Here is a 22,016-nt window from a genome sequence, read left to right as displayed (position 1 = left end):
TGCTCTCAGTTGTGAGATGTGAGTTGCTAGCCAGCTTACAGCTAATATACAGTTGGCATTTTGGCGGTTTTGGGGCAAATAAACACAAATTGTTCAACGGTCAAATACACACAAAAGAAGCCGAGGTGAAAATTTGCTTCTCATTCTGTCCTCACACACACACATTTGTATTTTTTGAATGTTGGACACAGCCAGGCTAGCAGTTTTCCTCTGATTCCAGTCTTTATGCTAAGCTAAGCTAATCACCTTCCTGTTCCAATCATGGATATATTATAAGAGCTGGATACCAGGCTAAAAATGGCGCCCATTCAGTCCTATAGGAATTGCTCACCTGGCGCATACACCAAAAAAAGTTTCTAGCTTCTGGGTTTGCTTCCGCGTTGTGCGGCCCACTGAATATGCACAGTAGTGTTTCCCCGCTGGCCCCGCCTGCGAGTTCCTGCTCGGCCCATAGACTTTACATTGTGATGACGTCACAGATTTTTAAATCGCTTTTCTCGGCTTGAGGAAAGTTTTACAAATATAAAACCTCCATGAATCAAAAATTCATAATAGAAAGAGTCATAATTGACATTGTTTGCAGTTCAAGGTGTCCTGTCAACAGTTTTACAATGTGGTGACGTCTGTTTTACAATGGTGGTCTATGGGGAAAATCCTTTTTGGGCTGCAGGGGGATTTTTTGCTGCAATACCACGAGTGGCCACTGGGAAAAACTGGCTGCAAGGCTGAGCAGCGTCGCCCTATCCAGTTCTTATTATACATCCATGGTTCCAACTCCATGCTTACTGCACAGATATGAGAGTGGTATCCATCTTCTCATGTAATTCTCAGCAAGAAAGCAAATACATGTATTTCCCAAAGGCTGAAAATCCATTGGAAGCAAACAAATTGCATAACATCACCTCCACCACTTGCTCGTTTGTGTTTACACCAGCTGACGAAGACACAGAGATATATATAACAAGGACAGACCACTGCATGTGTTTCCTGGTAATATTTGTTTTAGCAGATTCAAAACAGATTATATATGCTTGGAATCAGTCGCAATGGACTATTTATCACCATGGATCACCAGGAGAGGATCTTTGCTGTTGCTCTGTTGTACGTTTGTCATTTTGTTTGTCTCTGTCCCTGTAGTCTAGAAGGGAAGGGTCATATAGCAGGGGAATTCCTGAAACTGCAATGATTCTCTCCCCTAATGGAAATCTTCCTGGAGCTTCCTGGTCCACAATCAAGCCACTTTGTCAGTTTCACTGCATCAATTCAGGGTGAATGTTGCCTTCATTTGCATAAAGTCAAAATTTTTCAACTTTCAACCCCTGCCTTTTTTTGTGGTGCTGGTCAGTCCTACATAACCTGGAATCCCACAATGCCTTCTGAAGCAATTCACTCATGTCCCAAACAAAATGAACTGGGACAAACTTTGCATTATGGAGTTAGCAAGGCCATATAAAGAAACCAGAGAAAACTTAAGATACCACCTGTGTGAAGATATGTTTGATACTTTGGGGAAAGGTCAGCAGCATTGAGCAGTATATGTAATTGGTAATGAATGGGTGAACCGAGACTGAGTTTTAGCACCACCAATGAAGCTTTGCTAATTCGGTGAGGAAAATGTTTCACTTCCTGTATATTCTTCACAATAAGAGTCTCCCTTTATTTAGTCATTAAACGCTTTTAATGTAAAGCAGTAAAGCAGGAAATGTTGACTGTCAAAGGTTCTATATGTACTGAGCTGAACTGTGAGCACTGAGCAAAGACTGATTTGTATCATTTTTATGGCCCTGAACAGGTAAACTATTTTATGTTTCACCAGAAAATAAACAAAGACAAAGTAATGTCCAAAAATAAACATTATGTACGTAGCTCTTTTTTCAGTTCTTGTTCGTCATCTCATGACCCCTCAGATTTACCTTCCAACCCCTTAGGTGCTCCCAAACCCCAGGTTGGCAACCATTGCTTTAAGCAATAGGATATACAATACAATTCAACAATTCCTACTTTGTTTAATGCACAGTATAACTGTAACATATTAGGTAAATCTGACCAATCTAAACTGGCTAAAATTCCATAATTCCATAAGTGAACAAAAGGGTGACACTGGATCTGAATAATGGTCACTGAATGAAGGCCATTCAGTAGATGCCACAGACCAAGAGGAGGTCTAATTTTAGAACCTGGTGATAAGCTGTGCTCCCTGTGGGACAGGGTGATATCAAAGGGAATGCATGCTGACTCTGTTGCCATGGTGATCATAATTCAGCATGGATATCTCCTAATTAGAAGGAAGGGATGTAAAAAAAAGAAAGAAAGAAAAGAAAGTAGGAGAAGGAGGAATAACATGAACCAAAGTCATCATCATTACAGCAATGGGAATCAATAGTTCCTGCCCAGCTTAGACATTATTGATATGGAGTGCTGGACTGGGTACACTTAGCTCTCAGAGTGCAGAGGGCAAAGGAACAGACTGGAATCACGATGCAAGGCTGCTGCAAAATCCTCATCATTGAGTCTGTACATTTTAATGCTACAACATATTTTTAGGATTTCTGTCCATTCATTCCTAATTTTACATAAAGGTAGGGAATCCTGACCATCTAATTGTGCTGTGGTTTTAATTTTACAATGGAACATGTTTACTCTTGCTGCAGTGATGCAAAACTAAGAGCAAGAAACTGCGGAAAAACACCAACGCACAAACTGTTCATCAGGATAGAAAATGGAGCTGGACAGTGACTGATTTATAAGTCCTGAAACCAAAATATTCCCCATGAAGATGCTGGGCTTTCCTTTCGAACCAGTAAAAAAAAAGGTTGTCACAACTCATTTATCCTTGTCAGATTATTTCAAATTAAAAAATGGATGAATAATTGATTTATTCATTAGCCGGATGTGACATCCAGAAGAGTTAATAAAACGTAATCTCTAAAAATGGGCCTGGACAGACATTCCCCAGTACAGTAATTCATCATCTGGGTCTGGCTTTACATCATGCTATTAAATTCAGCTGGGACGGTACAACTATTCATCAACTGAAATATAGAGCAAGAGGTCCAAGCTTGCCATATACAGAATATGAAGCAACAGTTTCATCGTCAGGGTTTGGCAAAATTTGGCTTCATGCATGTATCATAAGGCATCAAAGCAACAAGGTACCATAAGCATATTGTAGAAATATTTTGAGTGCATGGTGTAATGATCATAATCTACAAAATTAAGGTAAAATGCCAACAAGCCCTCCAAATTAAACTACCAAATGCATCATTTGACAGGGTGACTCAAGAATGACACATTGCCCCTATCAGCAGTAAGCGGGACATTGCACTGTTAAAGAATAATGATGTTTTATGATGTGACAACGCTGTGGTTAAGGTATGGTTAGGTTTAGACAAAAAAACAACTTGGTTAGGTTTAGGGAAAGATCTTAGTTTGGGTTAAAATGACCACTTGTTAAAGTTAGAGAAACATGTGGTGTGGATTAAAGTTACTACCTCCTTAAAGTTAGGCAACCTTCATCGTCATGGCTACAATAATAAACATGGGGTTAAGGTTAGGGAACAATCATAGTTACGCTTTTTAAAAAACTGTCTGACGTGGTAGGAAATGTGACTTGTGGTTGGAAACAGGCTAACAGTTGTTTCTTGTGGCAAAGTCTCAAATCTCAACATCATAAGGGCTGCCCCACTGCTCCAGGCCATACACTACAACTGCTAGATGGCACATATAGCTTGTTTTTGGCCCACAATATTACGACCTGTTGTATTGTTTTACAGGGAGAACAGCGGTAAATGAATCAGGAGACTGAGTGTTTCTATACAAGTCTAACATCAGTATGAACAAAGGAGCGTTCACATTAACCTTCCCTGCAATGAAATTGCCTACCACTGAAATCATGTTTTAAGTATTGGTGCAGTAATTGGATTACTTTCTTACTTTGAGTAACAAGTAGTGTAAAGGATTACAATTTAAAATTCAGGCATTCCGTAACATTCTTTGACTTTGACATTTTCGGTGGTCTTCTTATTTGCTATCTTACCAGGGGTTGGATGGTATGGGTGGATTAATAATTTGATTAATTTCATTTTATTTTGTGTTCAGTAAAGAAATTTGTCTAGGACCTGGTAGCTTGGTGCAAGGGCAGGAGGTGAAGTGGGGAGAGACAGCTGGCTCCGCTAAACACTCTTAGGTGAGAGCAGACCTCAGATAAGCCTACATTCAGGAATCACCTGGTTTTGTTCAGAGTTGGAGGGTGTGTCAAGCTTCAGGATGGGACTTTTGGAGTGCTGTGTGCAGTCACTGGGGCTAATGCCACGTTCATGTCATATCGTTCAGACCACAATTACGAGAAACTAAGTCTGAAAAACTATTCATGTTAACCTTTGAGTTGTAAATCCGAGTTAGAAATTTTGACAGTGACAAAATCTCCCAGTTGGTGAAAAGATAGAACTGTCAACAAAGCGTTAGCAAAATGGTGCAAGCTACCATTGCACTCAGCTACATCTAAATAAAATCCATTATTATCACTAATACAATTAGTGTAGCTGATTTAAAATGGGCTATGCGCAGTTTTTTTGTATCTGGATTTCCTTATGAATGAACCGCTCCAAATACACCACACAGCTGCTAATATAGGTTATTTATTGACCACAAGGCTAGCAGTGAGTATGTGTGAATGCTCCCAAGTCAGAATAATGGGAGGTTTTCCTGATTTTGCCATCCTGCTAACATTGTGTGAATGCAGCATAAGCTAGCTGTTGATGGTAAGTTAATACCTCCAAGCCATGGGCTGGTTGCTAATTAAACTGGCTGCTTGTTAAAACTTTGTGGTTTTAGAGGGAGTTACATAATGTAACTGTTTCTTTGCTGCTTGAAGACTATCACTGAGAAATAGTTACAGCACGTAACTCCCTATAAAGCCACAAATTGTCTGGGTTTTTCTTTTACTGTGTATATGGATTAAATAAACAAGGTACAACATGTCGTCTTTAGTGGTGTTGGTTGGTGTATTCTTGTATGTTGGACAGCTAGCAGTTTTCCTCTGTTTCCAGTCTTTATGTTAAGCTAAACTCACCTCCTAGCTCCAACTCCATATTTTCTGTACAGATATGAGAGTGTAGTATCCATCTTCTCATGTAACTCTCTCAAGAAAGTAAATAAGTGTATTTCCCAAAACTATTTCTTTAATACATTGTTCTGTCTAGTTTAATGCCACACTGTTCAACACTTTTGTTCTATAAGATGTAATGCACTCTGCAGACTGTGGAAGCAGCTAGCGAGGCTTTAGTCTTGTTTAATGTTGGCCCACTTATTACATTGTAAAACCTGTTTCTCTTTTCCCCTCAGTGGAATATAATTTACTGTACAGTGTGAGATTTGTTTTTCATTTAATGACAAAGTCTTACTCACATCATCCAAAAATCTTCACGGGGCAACTTAAACACACACATACACCGAATCATCATTTCTGCAGGGATATAAACGCCTCCAAATGGGCACCCAGTGTCCCCTCACAGTCATTCGTCTCCCCCAGGAAGACAGGCAAGAACTGTGTGTCTCATCTCCCATAAAAAAGAGCAGAATAATTGTAGATCAAACTTTGAAGAAAGGGAACAATTTGGACAACTATCCTTTTCCCTTAGGGGGTTGTTTACTTTCATTTCAACCCTGACATAATGACACTTAGTCCCAATTAACCTCTCTTACCCATCCCAAAGCTCTGTTGATCCTGTGTTGTCCTTGCAACACTATATTAAAAGGCCACACCGGGCTAAATCAAAAGGAGAACAACACATAGTCCGAGGTCTCGGCTTGGAAAGTGCCCTCATAAGTGATAACAAAAGGCACTACAGTGAGATCATGCCTCCATTAGGATCTTATGAAAATCAGCTGTGTATACCTACAGCACCACTTATTTCCTAATTGCAATAAATTTGCATTTTTTTGGAGTCTGGGTTCCTGTTTAAAGAAAACACAGGTTGGAAATAGGAAGCTAACAGCAAGCAATTAACAGTTATTATCATCTTCTTAATACAATTACTCATATTAACCTCTTCCATTAAATGATTTCCTCTCAATTTACTCTAATGGCTCTAGGAGCCCTCTGTCTCTCTCTTGCTATTTCTCTTCAAAGCACTTTGATATTTCATCCTCTAAGGTCAGGTAATAAGAACAACATGAATGACCTGACCTTTGACCTCAGTCATTTTGGATACTTGTGAATTGTGATGGTACTTATTTTTCTGGTGTAAGGTGTCTGCTGAATGCCAAACATGTAAACTGTACTGGGAATATACAAGAAAGCAACATGCATGACTTACTGGGAGCCAGCACCACCTGCTGGTGCCAAGTGCTACATACAGACATGAACTTTTCACAGTGATAGTTGAGCACAGTCATTATTCTAATGACTGTGCATTCATTATTCTAATGACTGTGCTGATCATTTTCAAATTTTGCCAAAGCAATTTAACATAACACAATGATCTAAATGCTGTTTAAACACCTCCACACAACTCTTGTCTTGGTTCAAGGATGGCATTCAGCAGTCTTCATTCGCTAGACGCCAGAGACCAGATGAGATGAGATGTTCTGGATGATTAGTAAGAGGCGATTTGAGCTCAGATTCTCTTCACCATGTTTTGTCACATTGTTACCTGTAAAGATACCGAGTGTGAAATAGCACAATAAGTATAAAGCAACTGCAGCATGTGTCATTTGTGTGTAGTTGTAGAATGTAAATGCCTCTTCAGGTCATTAAAACCTCCACATTCCCAATAACAATACTGAGGATGTGACCTTGGTATCCCATCAATACAGCCCTATACATTATGTGACAAATGATACTCTGTACATTGAATTATTATAATGAGCTGGAATATAAAACTGAGTCAGAAAAATCTAACCTCAAAGTTCTCATCGATAGTAGACATTTTTTTATATCTTCAAACAACAGTCTGCTAACATCTGCAAGCTGCCCATTAGTCTGATAAGTTGGCCACTGAGCAGCTCCCACTTAAAAAGAACTTATTTTTTACTGTAAGTTGAATTATCTTGCAATTTTTTTATGCGCTTCAAAATGTGAGTTAACTAAATTTAAATAATTTGTCTTCTCATGACTTGTTACAATGTCAAACACACTGAGATAAGTTCACTGAACTTGAAACAAGCAGGGAAAAAAGTATAGTAGTGTATATTCAGTCAAAAAATGTTTAGTCATACTGACAGGCATTACTGTGTGTTTTCTCTCCAGTTACATTATCTCAGGTTGAAGAGTCAGTCAATGTGAAAGAGTAGTATGAAGCCTTTTGTGTCTCCAGAGGGAACTGTGTGAAATCTGATAAATTGCCTCAAGTGATGTCCCTTGAGTCAGCATTGAAAGCCTCTGTAGCTCACCCCTCATAGCAACTCCAGGCTACATTAGACACTACTAGGATAACACCTAAATGTGTGAGGTTGAGTGAAGTCAAGTTGCATCGTGGTTAATGTAGGCACCAGGTTTTTACAATGAAGAAGGATGCATGTAATAAAAAAACTAAATATCGCTGTTTTTGCTGCATTGATTTTTATCCTTTTTCTTCTTCTTTTTTTAACTGTACTAAATTGGTGGAATACTCTTAAATGAAGTGTATGGTGTATGGAGGGTGAAGTATATACTAACCTTCATCATTCAGCATGGTTTTCATCATCTTCAGAGGAGGCAAGCAGGACAAGAAGTTTTCACCATGTATATTTTCTTCAAACCACAAGAAAGAATGATCTCTGGATTGGTTTAACCTTCAAGCAATGCATGCTGGGAGGTCTGCTAATATGCTAATCATGTCAGAATAGTACAAACAAGAACTCGTAAGTTCTGAAATGGGTCTGAGAATTATTACTTTTATGTTAACCTAAAACAGAATGAATAAAATGTATGTTTGTTTTATCAAGTTAATTTAGTTGTTGTTAATTTCACTAAAAACGTCTATGAAGTTTTGCTGTGCAGGTGAGGGGTTAAGGGCCTTCCTCAAGGACACCTAAGCAGTGATAATATAGGAGGGTCAAGTGGTACTTATTCACATCCCCTACTTGGATTTACCTTTTCAATCCAATCCATAAAACAGGCGACCTTGTGGCAAGCCTGGAAACATGAACAATGATATTGGTAAGCAGAGCAACACAAAGGCCAGAAAGAAGATCAGCTTTTCCAAAGACCATAATACAGTTTCCTCTGCTGTAACACTGTTTTTAGATTTGACCATTTTCCAGTCAAAAAAAGAACAAAAACAACAAAAATCCTTTCAGAATTTTTAATCTTTGCAGGTTTAAATTACTGAAATTTCAAGTTTCTAAAAAAAATTAATGGAATCTTCTCAAGAAGTCACATTCAGTTCATTAGAGCTTCCCACGAGCAACCACTGGTAGTTCTGATCAATTCTACTAATAAATATTCAGCCAGTTAAACTCTATGACACCAGAAGTAAAGAATACACACTGAATCAGATCAGACCCTTAATAAAAAGTCCAGTATGACTTTTTAGAGTGTCATCAGATGCTGGTGAGACACAGTGAGGCGTTGGTGCCGCCAAATCCAAATGAGTTAGAGAGGGCGACCCGTCTGCCCTGAGTCTGCCATGGCTGCGCTGTGCAGGGAACATAATTGAGGTTGAACTCGGGCTCAGTGCGATCCAGGTTGAGGGTTGGGGGCAGGACACCGTGGTAGCAGGCCAAAGCGGTGAACGCTGCCTCCAGAGCGCCCGCGGCCCCGAGGAGATGTCCTGTGGCTCCCTTGGTGGAGGAGACGGCCAGACTTCCGATGCTTTGCTCAAAGAGCCTCTTGATGGCAGCATTTTCAGCCGCGTCACCCAAAGGTGTGGAGGTGGCGTGTGCGTTCACATACGTCACATCTGCTGGTGAGATGCAAGCATCTCTGATGGCTGCTGACATGCATCTGTGGAGACAGTGGTCTGACAGTTATCAAGTACTTCAGGTTTATTATAACTTGGGTTTTACTTTTGTAGTGTTGGCCATGCTTTCTAATAGTACTGATAAGATTGCCGTCACCAAAGTAAATCTGGAAACAGAGCAATATGACGGGGTAGGAAACGAGTCAGATACACAGACAGGTTCTAAACAAGCTAACAGTTTAGCCAAATTATCTAAACACTTTATTCTGAAGTAAAGTCAAAAGTAACAACTGAAAAACTGTGATAAGTAGTGTATCTCAAAGGTTTGTTTACAACCTGTCTGATTGTCTGACTACTCATGTTTCTTACAGCTGATGTCTTTTAGCAATGGTGCTGTGTTCCCTAATCTCAGCAATTAAAGCTGCACTACTCAATATTTTTATGACTCTATCTACCATTTCCTCAGCTCTGAGCAGTTTAGCCTCTTTTAGCTCATTGTTTTGGTTTTCCGGCAGGCAAAATCTTCTCTCATCAACATTTCAGCAGCAGCAGGCAGCTGTTTTTCAATGAAAAAGCTCTGATAAACCTGCTGTACACTATATGCCCAGCAGCAAACAGCAGACAGACACAGTTAGCGACTAGCTGGTGAACATAGTGGAGCATTTAGCTGCTAAAGAGCCAGAAATTTTTCTCAAGAGGAGGCCAAACAAGACCAAAAGGAAAGTGAGCAAGTGATTCATCAGGAAACCAGAAAAACAACTTCAAATGCGTCTGTTGAATGAGGTTATATGTGTGAAAATGGTTTGCTAACAAATTGGTCATAACAGGCTTGAAAGGTGATAGTATGTCAGTGTTTTTTATCTTGTGCTGCTGCCCACTAGTGGCAAAATGAATAAAAAGATTATTTCTGCTTTACCTTGGTGGTAAGAATTATGACCAAAACTACAAAAAGTATGATCCTTGTTATTATAAGTAGATATTATCCTTAATAGTAGTTTTATGGATTCATTTTGGGCATTTATTATTATTTGAAAGTTAAAGAACCTCAAAAGATGTTTTAAAACATATTGTGTCTGATATGGTTTTTCAACAAAAACATTCAATTACCTCGTTAAAATGTCCTAAACTTACAATTAAACTTGAAATTTCCAGAATCTGCATATGCAAATATTTTTTCTTTCAAAACTTTAACTGCTGGACACAACATGTCTCCTACTTCTAAAGTCCATTCTCAGTGCCTGTGCACTGGAGGCTTCAAGTTTCCTTCCCCCACTTGTGTAAGTTGCATACTGGACCATGATTGGCTCCAAACTAATTGTGATGTCACAAATCATGCTTGTATGTTCACTCCTTTAACTCAGATTTATGGTGAACTCAGAGAAACTTTGCCTCTTTCAGCAGATGAATGTTAAAACAAACTCTGCACATAGAGTACATCACTCTGCACAGTGAAAATAACAACATCCAAGTGAAGGAACAATAAACAAAACACATATTTTTGATTGGAGACTTCAAAATGTTGAATATAAGTACAACATGTTGGCTTTCAAATGGTTAAACAAGAAAAACAAAACAAGTTCCAGCTTCCAAAAACCCTAAAATGAATCACCTGAATGCCCCGTCTCCATCTGCAGTGGGTGCGGTGATGTGGCTGGCGTCCCCTGAGAGCCCATAGCCCAGGATCTCTGCATAGATTCTGGCTCCTCTCTTCACTGCATGGTCTCGCTCCTCCAGCAGGAGCACTGCAGCTCCTTCACCCATCACAAAACCCTCTCTCTCTGGGTGAAAGGGTCTTGATGCCAGCTTGGGTTCGTCATTCCATTTAGTGGCAAGGGCACGCGCCCTTGCAAAGCCGGCTATTGACAGAGGACCCACACAGGATTCTGTTCCCCCCGTAACCATAGCAATTGCATCACCGTGGGCAATGAACCTTGCAGCATCACCTAAAGCATGTGCACCTGTGGTGCATGCTGTGGACACAGCATGGTTGGGACCCTTCAGCTTGTGTTTGATACTAATGTGTCCTGCAGCCATGTTGACAAGAATGCGAGGCACAAAGAAGGGGCTGACTTTATTGTAACCCTTCTCTTGGAAAGCAGTGGAGGTGCGAGCGATTTCCTCCAGTGACACCATGCCCATGCCAACGGCCACCCCTGTAGTGAGCTGTTCCTCTGGTGTTTTGGGGTACCACCCTGAGTCCTCCAGAGCAAGCTGAGCGGCTGCCAGGGCCATCACAGTGGCTGGTGACATGCTGCTGATCTCCCCACGAGAGGCAAAGCTCTCCTCCTTGAACTGGCCCTCTTCAGACCCTCTGGGTACCAGCGCTGCAACTTTACAGGGAACAGTGTTGTACTGCTCAGAGTCAAGAGCAACAAGCCCACTGTGACCCCTGATGAGGCGCTCCCAGACCAGAGCAGTCCCTGTGCCCAGAGGACACACTAACCCAATGCCAGTGATAACTACCCTTCTTCTCTGCTGTGCAGAGCTGTGACATCTGGAGGCTTGGCTTGTACAAACACAGGCACTGTTTTGAAGAAGTGTTCTTATAGTCTGTTGCCTCAGCTGCAGTTTAGTCCAACAGGAGAGTGATGACGCAGACATGCTGATATCTTGAAGTTTAACACTGCTAGCTTGTAGCTTTGCTGAATCTCCTCTCAGTATGAGAAAGATAAATATATACGAAACCAGAAACAGCTATAACTTACTCAGAGCATGCTGCAAAGTTATCTGTCACTTGTTCAAATATCCAAACGAGAAAAGAGTCTCATCCTTGCATTTGTCTGCAGCTGACTTCGAGTAGTCTTTCTGAACGCCAGCTTCTTTTAACATACAAATATTCATTTTAAATATGTAATCAAATCGATAAAACAGTAACATAGCGCAGCATGAAACAATTTTATGGCGAAATAACAATACAATTATACATAATATATAATTGTTATATTTTTATTTTTTACAGCTGCAAACATTTATTCAGGCGGTGATAGGTCAGCTACATCAAGGACCCAAAACACCCGCCCCCCATTTTTTTTTTAACGTTCTTTATTATACAAAAAATTCCAAAACATCTCCCTAGCCACAGAGCACAGTGACACTATTAGCATTAGTGATTATACTCAAAAGTGGAAGGACTTTTCTTTTAGTTTGCTCCAGAAACACTAACATGGCTGCGTCGCCAGCAGTCACAACACTATGTGAGAATTCAAATGAAGTCTTTCTAGACGTCGCCAAGTTGTTACTCACCTACGCGGACAATATTTTAAGGTAAGGTTGTGAACTAGACAACGCGACATGAGGTGTTAAGCTGAGACTGTATTAGAAATATTCTATATAATACGAATAATACAGTAGCATCTAACATCATTTCAGCAACAGCCAGACTAACCGGTGAAGCTAGCTGCCTTTGAGCACCGGTATACTCCTTAGCTGCAGTTTACACAGAGCGTTACACCAAACTGTTCAAAAATCCGGCATTTTTAATTGGCCGTGTTTATGAGTCTTGACCTCTATGGTCTTGACGTATCTTCAGTACTAATCGTCAGGGTGCAGTGGTGAATTCGGCATAAGTCTGACTCACCAGAGAGTACAGAGAAACGGATACAATCTGAATATTCACCAGTAACTCACACTTGTTTGCCTTAAGTAGTGAAGTAAAGTCTCAAATTCAAGTTAACACATTAACAGAGACTCGATTGAAATGTAGCTTTAAGAAAAGACCAACCTCTGTGCAATGATAAAGCAGTAGTAATGAAAGTAGGATGTTACTGCCACACGTGGACATCAATATGCAGTAACACCAGTTAAACGAGTAACTCAAATTACTTTGTGTGTAATTTTCTTATGTATGAACTCATAATTCATTGGTTTGTACAAAGTAATTTGCCTCTTCCACCATAGAGGAACAAAATGTATTTCCTGAAAGGAAATACATTCTTATTTCTCAACAGTCTTAACTTCCTTCTCGACAGGAATCCCAATGAAGAAAAGTACAGATCGATCCGTATAGGCAATCCCACTTTTTCCACTAGGCTGCTGCCCATCAAAGGTGCTGTGGAATGCCTCTTTGAGATGGGATTTGAGGAGGTAATTTGCTGAAGCTTCACTTACAAAGTGACAGGTGGTTATTAGGCTGTATGGTTGTATCTGTGACCTATCTGTGAGTAAATAAAGTACACAGATCAGATGCCTCTTTTTATACTTTTGTACTGAAAAAATACAACATGAAAATGCATTATAGAGCCTATTTCTTTTTGTTAGTTTGGTTTGTTCAGTTAATGTGGTAATGATGCCTCATGTACCTTTAACAGCCAAGTCAGAATCACAATTGCGCCTCTTTTCAGGCTGAAACCCACCTGGTTTTTCCCAAGTCTGCATCAGTGGAACAGCTAAGACTCATCAGGGAATCCATAGCAACAGAAAGGGATCAGCGACTACGCGGTGGGCAGCCTGTCCAACCTACTGCTCAGGCTCTTGTGGCCTCTGCCCCAGCTTCAGCTCCAGAAAGCTCTGCTGCTTCCAGCCAGCCAGTTACATCACCTCCACCACAACCATCATCCCTGGTAATGATGCATTCCTGTTATAAATGAAAAGATACTGTGAATATACGCTGTATATATCTGTTGTATTCATGCGTAATAATTTAATTGTAGCAGGGTCACAGTGGAGGCTAACACATCTCAACTCAGTTTGCTCACTTTTTTTGGTTAAAATCTTTTCCATATGAAATTGAGAATCTACTAATCTATTATGGACATATTGCCTTAATAATTAGAAACCCCAATTAATGCCAGTTAGCCAGATGAGGAGGGTGACAACATTAGAGCATGTCGAAGCCCTGATTTGTGAGTATGCTACATTTATAATGTAGAACAGTGTATTCCATAAACTGGTTAATTTACTATCAGTACATGAATGTGTGATAAAGAGCAGCTATATAAAATTCTCTGCCTTCTTTATCATTAGGGACTGCAGGAATATTATTAGGAGGGGAGGGAAAAGATCAGAAAAGAGGTTATGTGTTTTTTCTTTTTGCTGAAGGGATGGTAGTCTGACTTTTTTGTACTAGGACTGGGTCTTTTACTTTTCTCTCATCCCAAATGTATATTTTATGGGTCATAAATGTGCTCTTTTTCATATGCATAGGACAGCAATCCTGTTTCTGGCTTTATTTTCCTTTTAATACAATGAACTAGTTGCTAATAGGACTTGGATGCATCAATATCATGTCATTAGTTTGATTGTGACAGTCAGACATCTGATCATATGTCAAGCTATAGCATCATTTGATCTAATTCATATATATGTTATCATATGGAATCTGGGAATGGACTTCAAAAAGGGTGGGGTGCAAAGAAAATATTATTATTATTATATATAATATTATTAATGCCAGGGAGGGCCTTGCTATTAAAAAATAAGGTGAAATAAGATTCAGCACCCACCCCAAATCATTTTTACACACCTCCTTACATCTCTCTCTCATCAATATCATGTATACAATACCTGCCTCACTGTTGAAAAACTGTCACTCTGTCACCACTTTACATTCCTCTAAGTTCGTTAATGACCAGGATGTTTTGTGTTGTGTCTGTCAGGAGAACAGCATGAGCTTCTTTGTGACTCTCCAGTCGAACTTCCAACACGTGATGATGTATGAAAGCCCTGAGCTGCAGCAGAAAGCCAGGAGCCACATCCCTCACCAGCAGCTCTTCTCTGCTGCTGAACAGAAGCTGAAGGAGGCTACAGAGGTCGACTCAGGTGCAAGTCCCACTGCGCATTCGAAAGAATCGGTTTTGTATTTATATGCAAATCAAGTGATACTGAATGCAGTGATTCAGAGAAACCAGCTGACCTGTTTTACTGTTTGTAGAATGTAAACTTGGAAAGGAGGTCTTCCTGGTGCTGGAGTTGCTTAGATGGTTCAAGCAGGACTTCTTCTCCTGGGTCGACTGTCTGCCCTGCAGCCGCTGTGGAGGCCAGACCCAGAATGCTGGCTCCCTCAGTCCCAGCACCGAGGACCTCCGCTGGGGAGCCCAGCGAGTGGAGAACCATCACTGTCAGAACTGCCAGCTCTCCACCAGATTCCCCAGGTCTGTTTGTGTGTTTGTGACATTTTGACTGCGATAAGGGTGTTTAGGACTAGCACTTGAGACTTGTTTTGTCTTAACCCTTGGACAAATATACATTTTGTTTTCTGTGTACTGTCAATACCAGGTACAACAATCCTGAAAAATTGCTGGAAACCAGGAGGGGGCGCTGTGGGGAGTGGGCCAACTGTTTCACCCTGTGCTGCAGAGCCCTCGGCCTTGAGGCCAGGTACATCTGGGATAGCACAGGTATGTGCATGAATAACAGATTTAAGGAGCATACTGTCACATATGTCAACATGACAGAATTTGCTGACATGGAGTCCTCTCTGAATATTAGTCAGTGTTATTATCATCTACAGGACATGCCTCTCCAGAGAGATGAGTTTCACTTTCAGTGTGCAGTGTGAAGCTGCTCATCAGGCTGAGTTTCAGTTGAGAGTTTTAATGTTTTGTGATGGTTTCACTTGCTTTCCTACCTGGGCAAGAACAGAAGTCTGTGCAAAACACTGAACAGTTACAATTTTTATTAGGCCTGGGTGAAAAAATGATAGCGATATGTACCGGTGATAGATGCTTCATCAATAGCAATAAGAAAATAGTTTGATAGAATGTTGGATAGTTTCACCTAAATGCATTAAATGCAAACCGCCATGAAAGCACATAACAAATACACAGAGTTTGGTTGCATGAACAAACTCCAAGTGTGCTCCCTCCCTGGCTCATAAACAGCCTGTCATGTCCATTGATGGACAGCCAATCATTTAACAGGTGTGTTGTTCGGTTGCGCCAACATGTGACACAACAACAGAAACTGTGCGGAGTGAGAAAATGAGTGCAGATGTGTGTAGCTTGACAAAATAAAGTAAATTCAACCTTTTTTCCTCTGGTCTTTATTAAAGATAGGTCATTTAAAATGATCAATAATAATCTATATTTAATCAAAGGAAACATTTTATCGTGGTCATTCTTTCAGCTATATCACCCAGCCCTAATTTGTATTAATATTTTGCGGTAAAAGTAATTTAAGATACTGGATACCTGATGTTGATAGCTGCAGTCACAAATATCAGGACTTAGACAACAGAAGGGTACTGTAACGTATGAAAGTCTCAGTTAAAATCAGTCCTGTTCTCTATTGTTTCAGACCACGTGTGGACAGAGATTTACTCAGCCTCTCAGCGTCGTTGGCTGCACTGTGACTCCTGTGAGAACATCTGTGATAAACCTTTGCTGTATGAAGCTGGCTGGGGGAAGAAACTGGCCTACGTTCTTGCTTTCTCTAAGGACCAGGTCAGAAAAATGAACACATACTACAAGAACTTCTATTACTACAGCTATCAACTGTTCAAATCTATACTGATATCACTCCACTACTACTTTTACCACCAGTATTTGGCTGTCAGTGGGTCAGTTTGCCTACCACTACAGAATAATATATCTCTACAACTATTATGTGGATCGCCATGAAATCTTATACAGACATTCATGATCCCCACAAGCTCAATCTTAGTGACTTTGGTGATCCCTGAACTTTCCCCTAGCACCACCTTGAGGTTGTTATTTGTGACTCACAAGAAAGTATCTTGAACCTTTTGACTGTTTTTTAAAATTTTTTATTTATTTACTTCTTCAGTAGGTTTGGGGCTGAGGGCCACAGACAGGATAGGGACATCAGAAAGTAGTGAGAGACAGACTAACACATTATCTTTTTCATGGGATTTGTTGACAATAAGAAAAATAAAGAATAACACCAGTCTTCTCCTTTACTCTTACTGCCATTAGTTCCTTTTCTCTGCTTTAAGAGAGAAAAAGATGTTCTATTGTGTAAAAGTGTAATCATCAGTCAGTGAGTGTGCTGTATGTAGGTGCTTTGTTGTGGAGGACTAAGGAATAGCTTTCACTTTATCACCCCCTATGGGAAAATCATCATAGCTTTGAAAATGTCAGAATGCAGTGGTGAGATGCACCAATTCCACACTGCAGCAGCAAAGAGCTGCACTGTTTTACTGTTGTTTCAAATGAATTCTCTTCCAGCTCAAACCAGACATGTTTGTGTGTGTGTGTGTGATGCAGGTAGTTGATGTGACGTGGAGATATTCCTGCAAACATCCAGAGGTTTTGTCGAGAAGGACCAGGGTTCAGGAGGCCTGGTTGCTGCATACCATTAATGGGCTCAATGCATCTGTGAGTCTTTTTAACACTGCATGTAAGACTAGTTGTCATGGTGATTCCGATGTTAACCATTTTGCATCTGCTCTGATTCTGAAGAGGCAGCAGTCCCTGACTCCAGACAGGAAGAAGGAGCTGACGGAGCGGCTGCTTGTTGAGCTGGTGGAGTTCATTTCCCCAAAGAAACCAAAACCAGGCGAGCTGGGAGGACGCAGCTCTGGCTCTCTGGCCTGGAGGATAGCAAGGGGGGAGACCAGAGGGGCTGATACAGGGACCTCCACACAGGTACCCGTATAATATATATGTTGTTATAATGGATCTCATTGCACTCTTTAGTTACTCATGCATTTCATTATTTCTGTTTAAATAGACATCATGACAGAAAACAAAAAATCTGTTTATGTTTGGCTAGGGATCAATATTAGGCTTCAATCAATATTTTTGATCATTATTACAGGTGATTGAGTTTGCCTGTAATTCTATTTTATCCCAATATTGAAGGTCCTTATAGGAAAACCGCAGTTTATTACACAATAACATGCTGCACCACACTTGTGGAACAGCCTTCCTAATCATCTGAGGGCAGCACAGACCCTAGACTCTTTAAAAACATGCTTGAAAACCTTTATTCAGGAAGGCTTTTTCTTTATATTATAGACATATTTTAGTGGCAGCTAATCTGTCTGAACTGTTGGTGTTTCTTGCCCTGTTGCCTGTTCCCAGGTCTCAGCAGTTGCTTTGGTATGTACAGTGCTGGCTGATAGAAATGATGTGCACAGCTACAAAAAGAACTCCAAGTAATAAAATATAGTTTTCCTTTAAATTAAAAAAAGGAATTCATGAATTACATGCATTATTTACTCTTTCCCCCTAAATTTGATCTTCTATCAATTGATATAGGCCATTGGACACTAAAACTTTCAGTAAAAACCAAAGATGATGTAATGATATACACTCAGTTTCCAGTTTATCAGGTCCATCAAGTTAAAACTATAATGCAGTCAAATCCAACAGCATATGTTGTGTTTTATTGAGTAGTGTTTCTAATATTACCTCTACCCTAATTGATATAAATTAGGCGGAAATTGGGAAAAAGTCTCAACAAAATTTTAACTTACAACCAACATTTATAAGGACAAAAAAATACGTAATCAAATACCATGCAGGGGCAGATCAGCATTGAGGTCAAGAAGCCACCAGTACTGTATTCTTAATATTCTAATAGCTTGATCGCTTAAAGGACCAGTGTGTAGGATTTAGTGCCATCTAATGGTGAGGTTGCAGATTGCAACAAACTGAATACACCTCCTCTCACCCTCCCCTTCCAAGCGTGAAGGAGAACTTACGGTGGTCACAAAACTCACGAAAACAGGAAAGGCCCTCTCTAGAGCATGTATTTGACTTGTCCATTCTGGGCTACCGTGGAAACATGGTGGTGCAACATGGCGAGCTCCGTGGAAAAGGACCCTCTCCCTATGTAGATATAAAGGGTTCATTTTAAGGTAACGAAAACACAATGAGTCTTATTTTCAGGTGATTATACACTAATTAAAACATATTCATGAATATTATTTTCCATTTCTGCCAAGTCAGTTCTGCTAGATGCCACTAAATTTTACACACTGCACCTTTAATAGTTTGATATCTAATTCAGTTTGGTATTTGTCTGAAAGAACGTGTATCTGTCTGTGTGCTCAGGCTCCAGGTTATGTGTTTACTCCCACTGAGAAAGAGAAGAGTGACGGATTACTGCATGTGCGCTACAGTGCCACCAAAGACCAATACTGTCGAGTGTCCAACAACTCTGAGGTTATTCAGAGCTGGGATCATTGTGTGTGGAGGAAGGAGTCAGTCTTCAGGAAGGTGGAAAGTGACTGGCAGATGGTATGTTTAAAGTCCTCCACTCAGAAATATGTTTTTCTTCTTGTTCCTACTGTTGGATGTTTGAGCTTCACTGTGCCGAATGATGTATGTGCAGTTTCACACTAGGGGGCTGTTTTCACAATCATCTGCTGAAAGTGGAAAGTTTCTCTGTGCTCATTGAAAATCTGATTTTTAGGGGTGGGCCTATGAGCATGATTTGTGACATCACAACTAGTTTGGAAGCCAGTCCTGGTCCAGTATTCAACTTACTCGAGTGTGATGTGGAAACTTGAAGTCTCCAGTGCACAAACACTGAGAATGGACTCCAGCAGTTAAACTTCTGAAATTAAAAATATTTGCATATTCATAGATTCTGGAATTTTTGATGAGGGAGAAGGAGCAGACTTTAATTTTAAGGATTTTAATGTGGTAATTATACTTTTTTGTGGAAAAAACATATCAGACACACGTTATTGTTCAAAGCTGAGTATTATTATGTGTCTTAATATATGTCTGGAGGGGATCTTTTGCATACCGTTTGAACATTATTTGTAGACTATAACTCAGGATCGGAAACACATTCTTAATGCTAAGAACTCAACACAAGTATAACAATGTGTTCATTGTGCATTTTTATCGTAAATGCATAATAATAGAGACATTTTGACGTCCTCTAATAGACTTCATGAACTTTTGTCATGGCTCAAAGGGAAATAATGCTTCAGTAAAATCCCAAAGAACTTAAATAGCAATTCCAGTATAAATTCAGACTTTGTTTCTTTACATTTTCAATTATTTTGTGTTAAAATTGACACATTTTACATTAACTGCAAAAAGAGTGTGGGGTGCATGCACATCCAAAAAAACTTTTACAAGTGCTTGATCAAATAACAAACTAAGGGCCAAAATCAGACACAAAATTAAACCTATGTTTTTGACAATGCTGACTAAGATCTCTGTTAAATCAAAATGTTGCTCTATTAAATTTCCTGTGCCTGATCACTGTCTTTGTTTAGCGTCTTACATGCCAACATTTGCAAACTAGCACTGAACACACAGTACAGTTGAAGCTGATGGGATATCATGAGTTTTGCAGGTATTTTGTCATAAACAATGTATTAGACAGGTTAAAACGTTGACCAGAAGATGGTGCTAGATGAAATGTTATTGCAATTGATCCTGAGAGGGACATGAATGTGTGTAACAAATTGTATGGCAATTACCACACATACCAACCTCATGGTGATACCAAAGGAAAAGTCAGGAGATCACCAGAGTAATTAGGATTCATCCTCTGGGGTCCATGAATGTCTTACGAAATTTCATCGCAAACTATCTTGTTGAGATATTTTAGTCTGGACCACAGTGGCTGACTGATCGACCGTCATAATGGTCGATAAAAGAATGGTAATTGAAGTTGAAGAGGCTGAGCCACAGAAACAAAAGTGTTTTCACTTACATGAAGCTGTATATAAAAAATTATTTTTCCCAAAACATGTTTTAAATCTCATAGGAACAATATTTGTTAGACTGTCTTTAGTGTTGTGGGAGTGGTTGTTTTTGACTAGATTAAAATGGTTGGAAAGGTGGGGAGGTGCAGATTTGTACACAATCCTGTGGGAAATACTCATCTTAATTAGCACCACCCTTTTATCCATGGGGAGAAGATTCAATTTTTTAAAATGAACTGCATCAAGATGTGTAGCTTATTTTGCGCAGTCTTGTTTTTAAGTACTATCTTCCTATTCTATCTTACATCTTAGTGATGTAAGATAGTATAGGAATGTAGGAAATGAAAGTAAAAGGTTCATACCAGAGTCATCTTTTTAAAGACCAAGGAGCAACATGCAGCTGTAGGTGTGATTATCTGATTGTACTTCTTCCTGCAGGTGTACCTTGCTCGAACAGAAGGCTCCTCTATGGGAAGAATCAGCTGGAAGTTTGACTTTGCTCCAGCAGGAATGACAATAAAGTCTATCACCATCATGGCCAATAGCCAGACCTTCCACTCGGGAAAAGTCTGTTGGCAGTTGCAGGCAGGCCAGATTACTACAGAGTTTTCTGGAGGTATGTAAGAGATACTCTGATAACATACCCCAAATAGGAATGTGTGATGTGATCTATTAATGACTTCCCCTCCTGTGTTTGAACCTTCAGATGGGAAGATGCAGTCGTTCCAGACTCTAGATGGCTCCTCAGAGTTCATGGTTGAAGCAGAACTCAGTGGTGGGGAAGGGGAGTCATCATGGCAGCACTCTCAGCTCTTCAGACAGAGCTTGAAGGAGACGGAGGAGTCTTCGTTTGATATCCTCATCCACCTACAAGATGCTTAACAGTTGTTTTATTCATCAAGATTGGACCCTTAATTCTTTTTCACTGTTGAGTGCTCTGACAAGTTCAGGGATAATTGTTTGGATGATAGTTTTTGTTCTGAAGTTAATGTTTGATGACAAACCAGTGCAATATTTAAATTTGTGTCAGTCCTCTGGAATGGTTAAATATGCATGGTCTAGTGATAGATGAATGAAGACATGAATTTTGTACCAATTACAGATGTTGTCACACATTTTAAACTTTTGATTTGACTAAGAGCCAGATAACACATAACGTTACAATATACCTGTAAAGCGTTTTAACATAAAGCCGTAGAGTTTTTGTAATATTTGCCTCCACTGTCACACAGCAGACCAGGGCTGCCAGCTCAGGTTGCTCCAGTTGTCATGCTACTATTAAACAGTAATTTTTTGGTGAGTGTGTTATTTAATACTGGGTTACTGGACAGAACAAATAAATGTTAGTATTGGTGTATGGAAAGGGCTGAATGTTAGTAAATGTATGGTGTAATAAAGATATTTTTTGCAGTCTTGTAGTCGAGTGTAAAGATATGGCCGGTTGTGCATTACTGTCTGCTGTTGAGTCTTGGTGGATTTTTGTCGCCATCTCGCGTTGAAAACAAAGAATGGCTCACTGACTGATGACTTTTTCTATTGGCCGACATACCGGTGCCTTTGAA

The 22,016-nt window shown here is 39.9% G+C and overlaps 2 protein-coding genes across 2 annotated transcripts; one reads left to right on the top strand and one right to left on the bottom strand.

Moving 5' to 3' along the window:
• Positions 1 to 8,271: 8,271 nt before the first annotated feature.
• Positions 8,272 to 11,699, bottom strand: oxsm (3-oxoacyl-ACP synthase, mitochondrial). The gene is made up of 2 exons (XM_067611620.1): positions 10,492 to 11,699; positions 8,272 to 8,926 (listed from the first exon to the last, which is right to left on the bottom strand). Exons 1-2 carry the CDS (start codon positions 11,481 to 11,483, stop codon positions 8,524 to 8,526), a joined length of 1,395 nt encoding a protein of 464 aa, XP_067467721.1. The 5' UTR covers positions 11,484 to 11,699; the 3' UTR covers positions 8,272 to 8,523.
• Positions 11,700 to 11,915: 216 nt separating this feature from the next.
• On the top strand, positions 11,916 to 21,872 carry ngly1 (N-glycanase 1). The gene is made up of 12 exons (XM_067611618.1): positions 11,916 to 12,146; positions 12,851 to 12,965; positions 13,223 to 13,441; positions 14,477 to 14,639; positions 14,752 to 14,971; positions 15,096 to 15,217; positions 16,116 to 16,261; positions 17,045 to 17,155; positions 17,240 to 17,425; positions 18,839 to 19,024; positions 20,893 to 21,070; positions 21,161 to 21,872. The coding sequence occupies exons 1-12, from the start codon at positions 12,046 to 12,048 to the stop codon at positions 21,334 to 21,336; spliced, it is 1,923 nt and encodes a 640-aa protein (XP_067467719.1). The 5' UTR covers positions 11,916 to 12,045; the 3' UTR covers positions 21,337 to 21,872.
• Positions 21,873 to 22,016: the final 144 nt, after the last annotated feature.

Source organism: Thunnus thynnus, chromosome 15 (assembly GCF_963924715.1).
Source record: "Thunnus thynnus chromosome 15, fThuThy2.1, whole genome shotgun sequence".
In the NCBI taxonomy this organism is placed as follows: domain Eukaryota; kingdom Metazoa; phylum Chordata; class Actinopteri; order Scombriformes; family Scombridae; genus Thunnus; species Thunnus thynnus.
This window is presented reverse-complemented; position numbering and strand designations above follow the sequence as displayed.